The sequence below is a fragment of the Crocuta crocuta genome, unplaced genomic scaffold (genome assembly GCF_008692635.1).
Source record: "Crocuta crocuta isolate KB4526 unplaced genomic scaffold, BGI_CrCroc_1.0 scaffold125, whole genome shotgun sequence".
NCBI classification, from domain to species: Eukaryota; Metazoa; Chordata; class Mammalia; order Carnivora; family Hyaenidae; genus Crocuta; species Crocuta crocuta.
In genome coordinates, this window is record NW_027531143.1 from 8,126,574 (window position 1) to 8,143,981 (window position 17,408).

The following is a 17,408-nucleotide window of genomic DNA, read 5'->3' on the forward strand; positions in this document are numbered from 1 at the left end:
CTCTCAGCTCCTCCCCCATTCATGCTCTGTCTCTCTCTCTTTCTCTCTCTAACATAAATAAAACATTTTTTAAAAAATGAGAAGCTCTCTGCTAGAATCCTGGAGGAAGATCACATTTATATATCTTACAATTCATAATCTCACAGTCTTATTTTAAACATTACCTAAAATGTTTTCATACAATATATCTTTTTTCTTAGATGCTTCTAAAACCATTATTTTCTTCTGTTCCTTAAATAATCTTTATTGTAGCAATTAAACCTAATATAACAATAGGACAGAATAGATTGTTGCTGGTTGAAAAAATATTTTTCACTCAACCGACTGAGCCACCCAGGCATCCCAAAAGCTTTACATTTTTATTGCATGTTTATAAACTTTTTTAAATAAACAATTTGATAACTATGTTGAAGAATGTTCATTTAAGTAAAATCACACCTCCCAATTTCTGGAACTAAAAATTCACAATGAAGTAGGAAATAGAAAGAGTAATATTATTTATCTAGCATCCAAATACTGGCAAAACTTGTCCATTCCAAATAGCTTTAACCCTAATAGAAATAATGACACTTTAAGCCATAGAAGCTGACAGCTATGGAGTGGAAGATGAAGGTATATGTGACATGAACAGCAGCCATGGGCAAAGGGTGGGGGAGACATGATTAATCCTGTGGACACATATCGGGTAAGGTTCTGTGACTGCAAGCAACAGAAATTGACTATGGCTAACTGAAGGGGATAAAATCAACTTATTGGAAGTTTACACCAATACTAATAAGTTAACTATTTTTATATTCACAACTACCCCCAAAAATACTTATGGATACAGAAAATGAGGCTCTGAAGGCAAACACATTAGCTACCAATAAATCACTATTCATATAGTAAGGGGGGTGTGTGTGTGTGCGTGTGTGTGTACGTGTGTGTATGTATGTATATAATACAACTACATCCTATACAATAGGTAGTAAGTAATGGCATTGCTGAGTCAAAAAAAAGAGCTGACACAGGCTTCAGAAACAGCCCCATGGATTTGGTAGCAGGAATGAATGCCTAGTTCCTTCCATCTGAACTAATCAGTTCTAACCTGACTTTTGTTCTATCAAATTCACCCCTTTGGCCAGGCAGGTAACATTAGGGCACCTTGAGTGACAACTCCAACTGGACTGCATGCAACGGGGGAAGGGCAGTTCCCCAAACAACCATTAGAATGTTCTTGCTAAAAAGAAAAAGGGCATGAGGGTGGGGGATTATAGCCAAATAGGGCCACCGATAGAGTCATATGGAATATTTACACAATTAATATTGTTATGATTTCATGGAGAAGTGCTTATGGTATGATGTTGATTATAAACAACAAAATGCAAAGCTATACTGTTCTTCACCAGCCTTGGAAAATATTTACAAATGCTGAACAGACTTAAAATATTACATGTTTTATATTTAAGACAGATTCTGGGGCGCCTGGGTAGCCCAGTCCATTAAGCGTCTGACTTCAGCTCAGGTCATGATCTCATGGCTGGTGGGTTGAGTCCCACATCGGGCTCTGTGCTGACAGCCAGCTCAGAGCCTGGAGCCTGTTTGGGATTCTGTGTCTCCCTCTCTCTCTGACCCTCCCCTGCTCATGCTGTCTCTCTCTCTCAAAAATAAATAAAACATTTAAAAAAATTAAGATATGGATTCTTGACTGTTGGTTATAATGATGGCCCTTTAATTTGGAAATATTCTAGAATGCTCTGGAAATAATTCCTTCAAAAGTTGTTTTAAAAAAAGTGCATTTAGGGGCGCCTGGGTGGCTTAGTCGGTTAAGCGTCCGACTTTCGCTTGGGTCATGATCTCGCAGTTCGTGGGTTCGAGCCCCGCGTCGGGCTCTGTGCTGACTGCCAGCTCAGAGCCTGGAGCCTGTTTCAGTCTGTGACTCCCTCTCTCTCTGACCCTCCCCTGCTCACGCTGTCTCTCTCTCTCTCTCTCTTAGAAATAAATAAAACATTAAAAAAAAAAAAGTGCATTTAGAAAAGTGAACTTTTAGTTATTGGAAAACTTACCAGTTCTAATCTTTATACTTCAGCCATGCCAAGGTCTTTCATATAGAAAAAGATAAAATAAGATTCCAGGGTGCCTGGGTGGCTCAGTCGGTTAAGCATCTGACTCTTGATTTCAGCTCAGGTCAATGACCTTAGGATTTGTGAGATCAGGCCCTGAGTTGGGCTCTCTGCTGACAGTATACAGCCTGTTTGGAACTCTCTCTCCCTCTCTGTCCCTTCCCCACTCACACACTCTCTCTCTCAAAATAAATAAACTTAAAAAATAAAAATAAAGTTCCATTAATAAAAAATATATGGCTAAACAATGGGATATGGAAGTGTAGAAATTTATAAAGAATTTTCACATACATTATCTTATTTGATTTTTATAGTCAACCTGTAAGGAAGGGGGGGGAATAATGTTTATTGGATGCTTACTATGTACAAAGCATATTAATCCACCATTGCCTATGTATGTATTTTTGCTGTAAATATGCATATATTTATATTATATATTATATTTGCATTATATAATATATATCAAATCTCTTGAATATGACACCAAAAACACAAGCAATAAAAGAAAAAAGATAAACTGAAATTCACCAAAATTTTTGTGCTTCAAAAGGCACTATCAACAAGTTAAAAAGATGCTCACAGAATAGAAGAAAATATTTGCAAATCATATATCTGATTAGAAATTTCTCTCCAGAGGGGCGCCTGGGTGGCTTAGTCGGTTAAGCGTCCGACTTTCGCTTAGGTCATGATCTCACGGTTCGTGGGTTCGAGCCCCGCGTCGGGCTCTGTGCTGACTGCCAGCTCAGAGCCTGGAGCCTGTTTCAGTCTGTGACTCCAGCTCTCTCTGGCCTTCCCCTGCTCATGCTGTCTCTCTATCTCCTAGAAATGAATAAAAACATTAAAAAAAAAAATTAAAAAAAAATTTAAAAAAAAAGAAATTTCTCTCCAGAATATGAAAAATTCTTACAACTCAACAATAAATATTCAAATAACCCAGTGTATTGAGCAGATTATCTACAGACATTTCTCCCCCAAAATACACAAATGGCCACTAAGCACATGAAAAGGTATTCAACATTAGCTAAGAGGGAAATGCAAATCCGAACCACAATGAGACCTAAAATACCCAAAGCGATAATCTTAACGAAGAACACAGTTGGAGGACTCACACTTCCTGATCTCTGAACTTTCTGCAAAGTTACAACTGTAGAGACGGATGTACTGACACTGGCATAAAGATAGAAATTATAGAGTACAGAAATAAACCCATATGCCTATGGACAATTGATTTTTAACAGAGCACTGAGACGATTTAATGGTAAAAGGCTAATCTTTTTCAACAATGGTGTGGGGACATCTGGATATCTGCAAGCAAAAGAATGAAGTTGGAACCTTCCCTCACACCTTATACAAAAATTAAGTGAAAATGGAATAAAGACCTAAATGTAAGATGCAAAACTATGCAACTTTTAGAAGAAAATCTTAACAAACATAAGCATAAATGTTCATGACCTTGGATTAGAGAGTGATTTCCAGCATATTACACCCAAAGAACATGCATATGTGAATCTAAATCAATTTTAAATTTTTTTCAATGTTTATTTATTTGTAGGGGTTCAGAGAGAGAGGGAGACAGAGAATCCAAAGCCGGCACTGTGCTGTCAGTGCAAAGCCCAACATGGGGCTGGAACCCACAAACTGTAAAATCATGAAGTTGGATGCTCAACTGACTGAGGCACCCAGAAGCCCCAAATCTAAATCAATTTTGATTAGACACCACTTCCCCCACCAGGATGGCCATAATAAAAAAGACAAAAAATAGGAAGTGCTGGCAAGGATGTGGAGAAATTCAAATCCTCACACATTGCTGATGTGAATGTAAAATGGATGCAATTGCTTTGGAAAACAATCTAGCAGTTCCTCAAAAGATCAAACACAGTTACCATATAACCCCGCAATTACACTCCTCAGTGTATACCAAGAGGAATGAAATCATGCATCCACACAAAACTTATACACAAATGTTCAGAGGAGCATTATTCATAATAGTCCATCAACTGATGACTGGATAAATACACTGTGGTATGTTCCATACACTGGAATATTATTTGGCAATCCAAAGAAATGATTTGCTGTTAGGTATTACCACATGGATGAACTTCAAAAATGTGCTAAATGAAAGAAGCCAGTCACAAAAAGCCATATATTGTATGATTCCACTTATATGAAGTGTCCAGAACAGACCAGTCTATGCAGACAAGAGGTAGATGAGTAGTTGTCTAGGGCTGGTGGGAGGGGTTGGGGGCAATAAGGAGTGACTGTCAATCTGTACAAGATTTCTTTGGGGGGTGATAAAAGTCTTCTAAAATTGACTATAGTGATGATTGCACAGCTCTGCGAAAAGTTAAGAACCATTGATTTGTGTACTTTAAACAGGTGAATTATGTGATATATGAGTTATATTTCAATAAAGTTTGCTTTGTTTAAAAAAAGATGGTGTCAAGTCTCCAAACTCAATTCTCATATACGATAATAGGAGTGTTAATACTAGCAAAGTCATCAAATAACCTTATAAACCGTATAATTTTTTATACGATACAAAACAGTGCCGTTCATAAAAATCTTACTTTCAGAGATACTAAAATACAGCCATAACTACGTTGTTATGTGTAACAGCAGGAAGTATGGTAGTTCTAAGGCTATAGCTCTTATTTATATCAAATAACATGTGAATTTTTTTTAAAGCACAATATGTTTTTGGGATATCAGACCACAGAAAGCTTTAGAGAAACCAGTAGAGAAAAAGAAAGAAGAAAGTATTGAAATTCCTTTTGATGTACCATCTACTTTTCTGCATCTAGATCTCTCCTGGAAACCTCTCACTAAGGTGAGTAACATGCAATTTAGTCCGTTCTATAAGCTTACTTATACTTCATAATGTATATGCATTTACATGCATATATATACACACACTCTAAAAGTGGAGCAGCTCAAATTAACATAAGACTTTATAATTTATGTATTTATTTAACCAACAAAATTCTTTCATTGAGGATTATTATGATGCCTGCCTAGGTCAAGCCAAAAGTCACAATTTTTGTGAACTCAAGATTGATATTTGTTTTTATATGAGCAAGCTGCAATTTACCAATGGTTTTTATAATAATTATTCATTTGCATGAGCAATTGTCTATAAATTGGTAGGCTCTCTGGTTAGCCAGAAAAGCTAATTTGACCCCTAATATAGGCAAAATTCTGCATATTTCACATCTAGTAAAAAAAACAGTATTTTAATATCTATGACCGAACAAAATGGAAAGTAATTGGAAGAGAAATTGCTTGTACTTTTACTGAAAGAGCTTGAAGAAAAGCAGTTTTAACTTGAGAAAGATATGGCTGTGGATGGAATATGTGTGGAAAGTATGAAAGGGCTTCTGATATTGATGACTCTCCTTTTTTAGAATGTCTAGCTCTAATTCCAAACTTAATACTTTTTTCCTTTGTTGTACAAGTATCATTATTACATTACATTATTATATATTTGCTCCAAATAGAAGAGAGGGCACAGAGGGGTGAGAATATTCCTGAAATAGCTGGGATTAGAAATTAGAAAGTAGAGAGGATTAGGAATTTTCTGCGGTAGGATTTACTGAGCTGTAAATAGTTTAAAAACAACTGAGCAAACATAAACTCACCTGAGAATAATTGGAAGCATGTGGACAAGCATCCTGAAGAAGAAACGTGGAGCAGACACTGTGAGGGAAAAACATCCCATTCTGGTGCAGACCCAGGGCCACTTCTGGAGCTCAGGGGCACGTGACTCCCCAGGAGGACTCAGCAGCACCAGGCAGATGACAAGCCCCCACACAACTTTCTGGAGGTTCCTTTAAATGAAAGATTTAGGCAACAGGAGAATAAGCCATTATCTTATATTAAAACCAAAAAGGATGTATTATGAAACAGAATACACAATATTTTCAGAAATTACTTACATGAGCCTGGGATCTGGAAATGAGCTCCCGGAGAAGTGCCCTTGGGTCATAGGGTTTTAGAAACCATGGTTTAAGCACCGTCCCAGGGGGAAAAGCAACTAGAAGTCTGAGAGAGAATGGAAAAGGAACAAGGGGAGGGAGGTGGGAAGCTGCCGTCGGGGGAGGGAGGGAAAAGCAAGAATAAATCACCCATAGGACATATAGAAATCATCTTTCTTATATGTTCTCCCAAAAGATAAGGCTGTCTAAAGGTGACACGAGTTTAGACCACTGCCCAACCAAGGTCAGCCTGAGTGAGGACAATCTCCTTTACAAAGCACAAGGTAACTGTCTTTCCTTATTAAAAAGGCAAGTTGGCGCGCCTGAGTGGCTGGGTGGACTGTTGAGTGACTGACTCTTGGTTTAGGTTCAGGTCATGATTTTAGGGGTTGGGCTCTGGGCTGACAGTGTGGAGCCCGCTAGGGTCCTCTTCACCTCCCTCTCTCTGCCCCTCCCCCAGTCATTCTCTCTCTCCCTCCCTCTCTAAAAATAAATAAAAAACATTTTTAAAAGGCATGTAAAAGTTTGAGTATTAATGGTTCCTTATGTCTACAGTGAGTTAGATAGCTGCTAAGATAGTCTGATTTGTTTGTTTTTTTTTTTTTAATTTTTTAATGTTTTATTTATTTTTAGGAGAGAGAGAGAGACAGCGCGAGCAGGGGAGGGTCAGAGAGAGAGGGAGGCACAGACTGAAACAGGCTCCAGGCTCTGAGCTGGCAGTCAGCACAGAGCCCGACGCGGGGCTCGAACCCACGAACCGCGAGATCATGACCTAAGCGAAAGTCGGACGCTTAACCGACTAAGCCACCCAGGCGCCCCTAAGATAGTCTGATTTGTAAAAGGAGTACAGAAAATCAAACCCTCCAATATGGAACTTTATAAAGGCTATTATAACTATAGCCAACCCCACTAAAATTGCCTAACCACACACAAAGATTTGAAAGATTTCAGTTCAGTTTAGTTTCATAAACATTTACTGAGTACATTTATATATGTTTAAAAACTCATTAAAAAACTTTACAAAGCTGTCTTAATAAGTATGTGTGTGCTCAAAGAATAATGGCATAGAATGGAACATATCTTGAGTCTAGCAAAATAAGTTATGAAATGTAAGAAATTACCAATCCTAATCAGAATAAAAAATTAATATTTGTATAGCACCACAATAAAACAGAATAGAGAAATAACAATTGGCTTTTTAATCTACCTCAACTCAACCCATACACCTTTGTGGAAATAATTGAAGTGTACGCATATAAATGTCAAAGCTATTAAAATAAAGGTATGCATGAATATTGCAGGTTGAGAGCAATGCATAATGAAATGTACAAGAATCGCTAGGAACTGAAGGACTTTCCAAATATTTGCCTTATCAAATGAATTTCCATTTATAAATTGTTGAATGTTCAGTTAAATGATAGATATCTCAGACAAACATATTATACATTTAATACCCAGCTTGGGCCAAACTCACTTTGAAACTGTGTGTTTTCATGGATACAACTCATACTTTAAAAAAAAAAAAAGGAATCACTATATTTTTATGGACATTTTCTAAGCAGTATTAAAACATTGCAGGTTTTTTTTTTTTTTTAATGTATTTGGGCCTGCTTCATTCCAGAGGGAATCGAAGGCGGGTTCTCTTCTCTACTTCTTTGTATTCAGCTGTTGACTACAATTTATTGAATTTCAGCCAGGAGTCAGGTATTGTGCTAATTAATATTACACATGGTTTCATTCATTGACAGTTATTTATAAAACTCTCATTTTATGCCAGGCCCCAGGAGTGCAACAGTGAGTAAAACAGATACCAATGATCATGACAATCCTGCAAGCCGGGGGTTTCATTACCATTTTATAATTAAGGAAACCAAAACTGAGAGAGGCTAATGTAACTTATAAGAATAACTCATTAAGTACCTTACTTTTACTTTTCAAATTAATGAAAAAAGATGATCACGAGGATGTTACTGCTTTTATCCAATTGTAAGGATATCACTGCATCTTCTGACATGTTTTGACATATTAAAAACCCATGGAACCATCATTATAATCGAGATAATGAATATATCCATCACTTCCTAAAGGTGACCCATATAAAGATGCCCTTTGTAACCCCACCCTCCAGCACCTCTCCCACCTCCACACCCCAGACCACCACTGATCTGCTTTCTATCACATTTACCTAATGACTAAAGATGTTGAATATATTTGCATGTATTGTTTTCTACTTATCTATGTATCTTCTTTGGTTAAGTGTCCATATCTTTGATCTATTTTTTAGTTGTGCTGTTTATTTTCTTATCATGGAGTTTTCAGAGCTCTTAATATAGTCTGCATACTAGTCATTTATCAGATACATGATTTGCAAATATTTTCTTCCAATTTGTGAAATATTAAGTGTTATTCCCTTAACACAGTCTTGAGAAAAGCAGAAGTTTTCAATTTTGAGGAAGCCCAGTTTATCAGTTTGTTCTTTCATGGGTCATGATTTTGGTTTTGAATTTAACCCAAGTTTGGGTTACTTTTTTCCTAGAAGTTGTACAGTTTTATAACTAAGTTTATGATCCTTATTGAGATAATTTTTTTCTCTGCACAAATTATGGGTCAGAGGTCATTGGTGTGTGGTGTTCCAGTGCCATTTGTTGAAGACACTGTTCTTCTCCACTGGATGGCTTTTGCACCTTTGTCAAAAATCACCTGTCCAAATATGTGTGAGTCCATTTCTGAACTCTCTATTTTGTCCTATTGATCTATATGTCTTATCTTTACACCAAGACCACACTGTCTTGATTACTGTAGCTTTGTAATTAGTCTTGAAGTTAGTGCTTTCAAATTTTTTTCTCTTTTTCAAAATAGTTTTTGACCATTCTAGGTTTTTTGCTTTCCCATGTGGATATTGTATCTTTTGTCTTGGATAAGCCTGCTCTGACTTTGATTGGAATTGTGTAAAAACTTTAAATCAGTATTATGAGAATTTAGTGTCTGCCATACAGTCTTTTACCTCATAAGTACAGTATATCTCTCTATTTAGGTCATTAATTTCTCAGTGACATTTTATAGTTTTCATGTACAGGTTTTTCACTTCTTGTGATAGATTTGTCTCTAAGTCTTTCACATTTTTTGGTGCTCTAGTAAATAGTACTTTCAAATTTTTAATTTTTGATTGATCATTACCAGTGTATAAAAATATAATTGATTTTTGAGTATTGATTTTGTATCCTGCACTCTTCCTAAAATCACATTAGTTATCATGGCTTATGTAGATTTTTTTAGGTTCTCTAAATAGATGATAAGATCATTTGGATTTTTGCTATGTAGATGATAATGTTATCTGTAAATAAGGACAGTTTTACTTCTTCTTTTCTGATTTGTATGATTTTTTTCCTTACCTGGTTACACTGGAACACTCTAGGAGAGAGTGTTCTTGTTTTATTCCAGATCTCAGGGAGAAAGCACTTAGACTTTCACAGTTAAGTATGATGTCCACTGTAGGGTTTTCATAGAAGCCTTTGTCAGTTTAAAGAAGTTCCCTTTTATACACAAATTAATGTTGGATTTTGTCAAAAGATTTTTCTGCATTTTTGCAGGTGATCATTTTTTTTTCTTTTTAAGCTTATTAATATGGCGAATCACTTTGATGAATATCTGAATGTTAAACTAGCCCTGCATTCCTGGGATAAACTCCACTTGGCTGTGATTTAGTAATTGTAATCCCTTCATTCTTTAAAGAACAATTTTTACACTGTTATCTCTTTATATCTGTGTTTATTGAAAACATTTATCAAACTCTTGCAAAGTGCCAGGCTCTGAGGCTATAGCTGGGAAAAGCTAATTCCCTGCTCCCATGGAGCTTACATTCTGCTGATATAGACAAATAGCTGCATCCACCTAAGGGAGGGCCTATTTAAAATGAATCTTGAAACATGCCCCAAATGTCACCAAACAGGAATACTCCCCATCATATGAATGTTCTCTTTACAGATGAAGTCATTCGGTGGATATTTCTTTTCTTTCTTTCTTTCTTTCTTTCTTCTTCTTTCTTTCTTTTTTGTGTATATTTCTTAGAGAATGGTGTATTTGGCTAAATCAGTTCACAAAGGGAAGGGACATACATACGTTTTTCGATTCTCAGCTGAGACTTTAATTGGCTGTATCCCTTTACGTGTGTTCAGAAGTCCATGTTGGCAGGCATTATCATCACAAGTCCTGGAGAAAATTAAATTTCACTTGGTAATCTAATGGATCTCGCTAACACACGCCTCTTATCACTAAAGGCAGTTACCGTGGTTGTAGTCAGCCTCTTGTGTTGATGGCCGGTTCTCAGAACTGTATTTGAGATCTCATTATGTTATTTTGAATCTCCTTAGGACACACTGCCAGCTATCCACCTGCTCTGGCTAGACTTGAACCTACTGACTAGAACACACTTGGTCATATGCTTCTTGACCTTATTCTGTATATTGAGTCTCTATTGGTTGTCCTTCCCCTCCCCTCCAGCAAGAATCACAAGTTCAGCTATTCCACTGGCACACTCTTGGGAGCACTCTCAGGCTCACTGTCTGGTACTCTGTTGCCACCTAGCGGCTGTAGGCTACGTGGCTTTTGCCTGCCATGTTCGATCCTTAACAGCCTGTCCCTTCTAAGTAGTCACTTTAAGATGTTCTTTTTGTTTATTCTGTTGCAGAAGACTTTGCTCTAAATGTTTTTGGAATTCCTACTCTGTAATTGCCTTCAGAGCCTCCGTTATATTCTCCTAAGCACTATGGCATAGTGGTTAAGGATGTGGATTCTGGAGTTTGGGTTTGAATTCCAAAGCCACAATTTATTATTTGACCAGGTCAAATTACTATACCTCTCTGTGCTTTACTTTAAAGCACACAAACAAACAAAAAAAAAAAGCTTATTTGAAAAGTGAGTTGTGAAGATAAGGGAAGCAAATAATGAAGGTAACAACTTCATGGAGTATTGAGAAGATAAGCTCTCATGTATTAGTGAGTTAATACATATACAGCTCTAAGAACAGCTCTTTGTTAACCCACAATAAATGTAAGCCACCATATGTGAGACCTTGGGCAAGCTACTTAATCTCTCTGAGCCTCACTTTGTCATCCTTGAAGGAGAATTAATGCTTATCTACCTTAAGAGTTATTGTGAGGATTGAATGAAATGGTGCGTGTAGAGCACACAGTTCAGTACCTGGTATGTATCAGGTAGTAAGCATTCAGTGTTAGCTGCTACTATTATGCTGGGCCCTGGTGATGGAAATCCACAGGTGGAAAATCCATGAGGAAGAAGTTGATTTTAATAAATATGCAAGTTATTCCAGTCAAGTCTGAGGAAACACAGTTCATGATAACATTTTTCTCTGGCTTCATTCACTTTAACTCTCCATCATTAAACACTATCGACTTAGCCCCTTTTCTCAGAGCTCCAGCCTTGGTTTTTGTGGTTTTCCTAACATTTCTTCAGTTTCTCTCCTCTGCCCTCTTTTCTGCTGCCCTCTCAGCATGGATATGCCTCAAACTCAAATTTCAGGTGTATGCTTTCCTCGTTCCTCACTCCACTCAGTAACTGGGTCTACTCTTACACTGCTGAAAATCCTCCACATTGCCTCTTGCTATCTCTTGGGCTTGAACCCAACCTAATCCCTCAATGTCCGTGTGTCCAGAACACAACTTGAGTCATCCCTGTCTCTCTCCTCAGTTCCCTACATCCAGTCTCTCACTAAACGAATTAGGTCTTTCCTTATAGCACATATCACATTTGCCTCTTCCTTTGTGTTACCAGTAGTGACCCCTGGATGAGGCTCTTGGCTCTCCTTGTTAGACCAGAGGGCTCCAGACTTCTCCATCTTGAACCCCCTCAAGAAAAATTTTTGAGCATTTATTGCCAATGACCATGTATTTATTTACTAATTATATATATGCTCTACTCTACTAGTATATTAATATACATTATTGAAATGAGAGTGAAGAATTTGAAATAAATATTTTAATGATTTTAATTTTCTATATTAAACAGATGCAAAATGCCTTTTTCCTCGTGCTAAATGTATTATGAATAATATCTTTTAGTAGGAACAATGTGATTAGCTGTACCTAGTTATTTCTTGAACTGTTGATTGACACTTTGTAGTACAACTATTTACAAGTCTGGTTTTATGTTTGGCTTACCATGCTACTTGTTTATGATGTCTTATCTTTTGGGAAGGGAGACTGCCCAAAGCATGTAGATCCTTAACAGAGGAAGCACTGGTTGACTGTACCAACAAAATCAAAATTGTTTTTCACTCTTGTCCAGAATTATGTTATAATTTTTTTAATGGTATATATATTTTTAGTGTAGCTGAGGTTTTCTTCTATTTTAGTTTTCATTTATATGTTTGTTGGTTGGTTTTGATGTTCATTAGTTAGTATCCCCCTGGTTGATATAATCTAGATGATGATATATTAAGATGTGGGGAGTAGGGCTTGATGAGCATATATTTCCCTACCACCTCTCCAAGAAATTCAATATCACATTTTTAAAAACCTAGGGGAACCTGAGTGACTCAGTCGGGTAAGCATCGGGACTTCGGCTCAGGTTGTGATCTCATTGTTTGTGAGTTTGAGCCCTGCCTCGGGCTCTGTGCTGACAGCTCAGAGCCTGGAGCCTGCTTCAGATTCTGTGTCTCCCTCTCTTTCTCTGCCCCTCCCCCACTCATGCTGTCTCTCTCTGTCTCTCAAAAATAAATAAAAACATAAAAAAGTTAAAAACAAAAAAATCCTAATAAGTGATGTGGGAATATATCCTAGATAATATCTTTAAGAGAATAGAAAAACAGGATAAAAGCTAAAATACCCAATTAAAAGAAAATCCTTTATGTATTCACAGAATATATGTATTCACAGAAATGTAATGGTAGGGAGATATTTTAACGGTGGTTATCTCTGGGAAATATGATAATGGATGATTTTTCTTATTTTCCTCATGCTTTTCTCTATTTTCCAAAGCTTCAGTAAATGACATTTATTAATCTTAGCTCATAAAAAGACTTTTGTTTTTAAACAAGATGACATTTTTGTTTTTAAAAAGACTTTTGTTTTAAAAAGAAAGAAGTTCCAGATGGTGTTTGAAGTTTTGCCCCCAGATAAACTATGCTCTGTTTGCATGTGTAATTACAGCTATAATGCTGTACAATCACTGCTGTTCTTAAGTAATAAACCTGAACTCATCAGAAAACGTTAAATTATGTTCCTGCATGTGCTATATACTTAGGAAAAACAAGTAATACACTTTAGATGGATTTATTTTTTTTGAAGTTTGATCATGTCTGATACTTAAAAGTCTAATCAGGAGTTATTTGAAAAAAATCCATACGATGTGAAATGAATCAAAATGACATGAGTTTCTCATTAGAGAGTTTCACTGAGAATATCAAAGGTAATGTAATCCGGAGGATATATTTTATGTTTAATTTTTAATGTAAATAATTCTGAAATGATATAAATAATGTAGAACTGTTTTTTAAACTGTGTGCTATAGAACTTTTTAAAGCCCCTAAAAGTAGGTGGAGGGGTCTCCCCCTTCCCACCAGGAGATCCTTTAATCACACACAGCAATGCAGGTTTTGATAGATCTTACACACAAGGGTTCCTGCCTCCACTTTGGTTTGAAAAACGTGTTGTACTGCTAAATTAGAAGTCCAAAGATGCTCATACTTATGTTCACCACACTGAAGAGGGAATGGGGCAGATGTGTGTGGCAAGGGGCAGAAAATATTAACTAACTATATTTTAAAAGGGCTTTCACTGTAAATATGTGCTTCTTCTATTCATACTCCTCTGTAAGACAAAGTATCAGCCCAGAGCAAAGCAATGAAGGCAGGAGAGATGAACCTGTACCAGAGTCTGGAAGGTGGCTTGGGCAACAATCTCAAGCCTATAGAGGATTTCTGCACAAAGTTCTTTGTCGGAACAGAGGTGAGTTAGAATTACCTGCTCTTTTATTTATACATGTTATATATATATTTATATATGTATAGTCTTCATTATATATACAGTCTCAATATCAGCTTCACTGAGGCATAATGTACATGAAATTGTAAGATATTTAAGGTGTACATCATAGTGATTTGATCTACATATATTTTGAGAAAGGCTTCCCTCCCCATCTAGTTAGTTAATACATCCATCACGTCACATATTTATCTTTGTGCCTGTGTGCGTGTGCGTGTGTGTGTGTGTGTGTGTGTCAACATTTAAGTTATATGCTCTTAGCAGTTTTCAACTATATAATACAGTATTATACTGTGGTCACCATGTTTTACACTATATCCTCAGAACTCACTAACCTTACAACTCAAAGTTTGTACCCTTTTACCAACCTCTTCCTGTTTCTCCCACCCCCGCCCCCAGACCCTGGCAACCACTTTTCTTCTCTGTTTCATTACAACCTGTATTGTACATTTGCTTTATGAAGGCTTACAATATCTATACTAGTCCCATATTTTAACATACTTATTCATACTGAATTTAAAAAATCTTTAAAAAATTGTAATACTTCATAGATTCATATTTAAAATGTTCCTGATGAATGTGAAAAAAATCTATGAAATTCAGTATGACCTTCTTTACCAATGACTTACTGATCAACCTGCAAATATTTATCGAACACCCACACCATATAGAAGAAACCATGCTAAATGTTAGAGATTAATTAAGAAAATATATTGTTTTGTTAGCTAGCAAAATGTAGTAGAAAACAGAGTGCAAAACTCACTCAGTTCAAAAGTAACAACTGGATATAATAATTATAATGACTGCCCTTTTTTGGCACTTATTATAATAACCAAAGTAGACATATTTATTGGACATTTTCTATATGGCAGGGTCTGTGCCAGGTATTTTCCAAATTATATCTCACTTAATCCTAATAATCTTCATTCATGACTCTATTTCCCTGCAATAAGGAGTTTTTCTCCTAAGCCATGGGAAGACGCCATACATAGGTCAGCCTCACTAGAATGCAGCCTGAGTTCACACTTCAGTATCATGAGATTAGTAGATTACATCAGTTCTCCGGAGCACACCACCCACCAGGCACAGCATTAGGCCCTGGGTCGGACATGAATCAACAGCACAGTTCCTGTCCACAGGGCCCTTGCCGCCTAGTTGTGGAGCAGATACGTTAAGAGCATTATCTATGTCAGTGCCCATCCAGAGGCCATGGGGACAGAACAGGGGAGGTTAGGGAAGCCAGACTGTTTGCAGGGACTTTGGAGGTTGGGGAGGCATCTGAAAGATCAGGATGAGAGTACAATTCCCAGCAGAAGTAACAGCCTAAATGATGCTTTGGAATAACCAGAGTCTGGGATTTGTCTGGAGACAGTGGAATCATTTGTGCGAGAGGAAATGTTATACCTTGAATGCTAGGGTGGGATCCAGTCAAAGAGCCTTTTCTGCCATGTTAGGGAATTTGAATTTCATTTGGTAAGCATTGGGGCACTTACCAAACAGATACTTGTTTTATAACTTGGACTGTTAATTTTTATAACTTGGGCTTCTAATTTCTTTTTAATTCTGGAAAAATGTAAATAACAAGTTACCGTCTTAACAAATTTGAAGTGTATAATTCAGTGCTATTAGATACATTCATATCATTGAGCATCCATCTATCTCCAGAACGTTTTCATCATCCCAAACTGATATTCTGTACCCATTAAAACAATAACCCACCATTCACTTCTGCTTCCAGCCCATTGCAGTCCCCATTCTACTTTGTCTCTATGAATGTGACTATTCCTGATATCTCATGTAAGTAGAACCATATAACTGTTTCTGTGCACACCAGAGTTTTTAAATCAGGAAATGACAGCTTTAGAAAGATGAATGACCATGAGATATTAAAATATAAATTAAAGTATAATACCCTCTGCTTAAACTGTTCGGTGACAACTCATTCAACCATGAATAAAATCCAAACTCCTCACACTGTGGCCTACAAGATTCTTCATAACATGGCTCCTTCCTATCTCTGTACCCCCATCTGCACCAATCTCCTCCTCTCCCTTCAGCTGCTCTGATTTTTCTTTCTTTTTCTATGCCAAACTGTTTCTTGCCTTTCGAGCCCTTGTCCTTGAAAGAATTAACTTCATCCATCATTCAGCAGATATTTATTGAGCATTTACTATAAGTCAGGCACTGTTCTTGGCCCCAGGAATATAGCTATGGACAAACAGATAAAATTCCCTACCCTCATGGGCTGACATGCGGGTAGAATGCTCTTCTTCCAACCCTTCTTCCAACCCTTGACGTGGCTGACTTTGGTTAGAGAGAATAAGGGAAACCCTTCTGGGGTCTAGACTGGCCAGTTCAGGGCTGAAGCATGAGGAAGTGGAGCCAGGGAGGTGGAGAGACCAGGGAGGCAGTGATTTCAAGTGGGCTAACCCAGAGATGAAGAGGGCATGAGCGGTGGGGCCAAGAATGTCAACACAGGTGTAAGAGGAGTAGAATTCTCAGAAAAAGGTAAGTGGATGGAGAAGGATGGGAAGGTTCCCAACTAGGAGGCTGATGATATAATGGGCCTTCAACATGTATTTATTAACCTGGTTCAGGCTATTCCTCTTTGACTTGGTTCGGTTTCCACATATCAGTTGTGAGAGCCAGGAGGTATTGATAACTCTCCTATGGGACTCCAGCAAGGGCTGGGTCCTAACAACCCTGGCAACGCTGTGCACTCAATCAGTGGTACTGCGGGTGATGTGCCACAGGCAACAGACCAGGTCTGTGCAGCAGACACGCTCCGGTCTCTGCTCCCTCGGACTCGGAGAAGCATGAATGGAAGGAGTGCTTATCCTCTGACCCCGTATCTCTAACACAACACTTAGGCCTTGTTTGTTACATGAGTTAATGAACAAAAGCACAGAGGAGCGAATGAGTGGGTCCTGGCCCCAGGGAGCATACCTCGCTTTGCAATACTCCAGTCTTTTCCCCTCTCCTCTCCCTCGCCTACGCGTCCCAAGCCATCCTTCGAGTCCCCTCAATCCCTCTTTTTAGACACCTTTCTCTGTGTTTTCCTCTTACTATCCAGTGAGAAAAACATTGGAATTAGGAGACTGCGTCTGGGCAACCTTGACTACATTGTTTCACCTCTCTCAGCCTCTGTGCTCCTTCTATAAAACCAGGCATGCGACTAAACGCTTTCTCTAAACCTCTGCCACCTCTGCTGTTCACTGGTTCTGCGTCTTTTCCCTTTGTGTGGTTGTTTCTGTCCCTTCTTTTCAGCAGGTCCCCGTGACTTCCCCACTCCTTAAAATGGCCATAAGTAGAGCTGGAATATATATTATTAATGG

At 37.7% G+C, this 17,408-nt stretch overlaps 1 protein-coding gene across 3 annotated transcripts in view; it reads left to right on the forward strand.

Moving 5' to 3' along the window:
• DNAI3 (dynein axonemal intermediate chain 3) overlaps window positions 1-17,408 on the forward strand; it is a 73,181-nt gene that overhangs the window by 41,885 nt on the left and 13,888 nt on the right. For all 3 annotated transcript variants that reach the window (XM_077771120.1, XM_077771117.1, XM_077771119.1), the window contains 3 exons: window positions 4,788-4,929; window positions 6,270-6,357; window positions 13,907-14,037. In XM_077771120.1, the coding sequence (XP_077627246.1) occupies window positions 4,788-4,929; window positions 6,270-6,357; window positions 13,907-14,037 (361 nt within the window). The remainder of the gene's footprint in view (window positions 1-4,787; window positions 4,930-6,269; window positions 6,358-13,906; window positions 14,038-17,408) is intronic.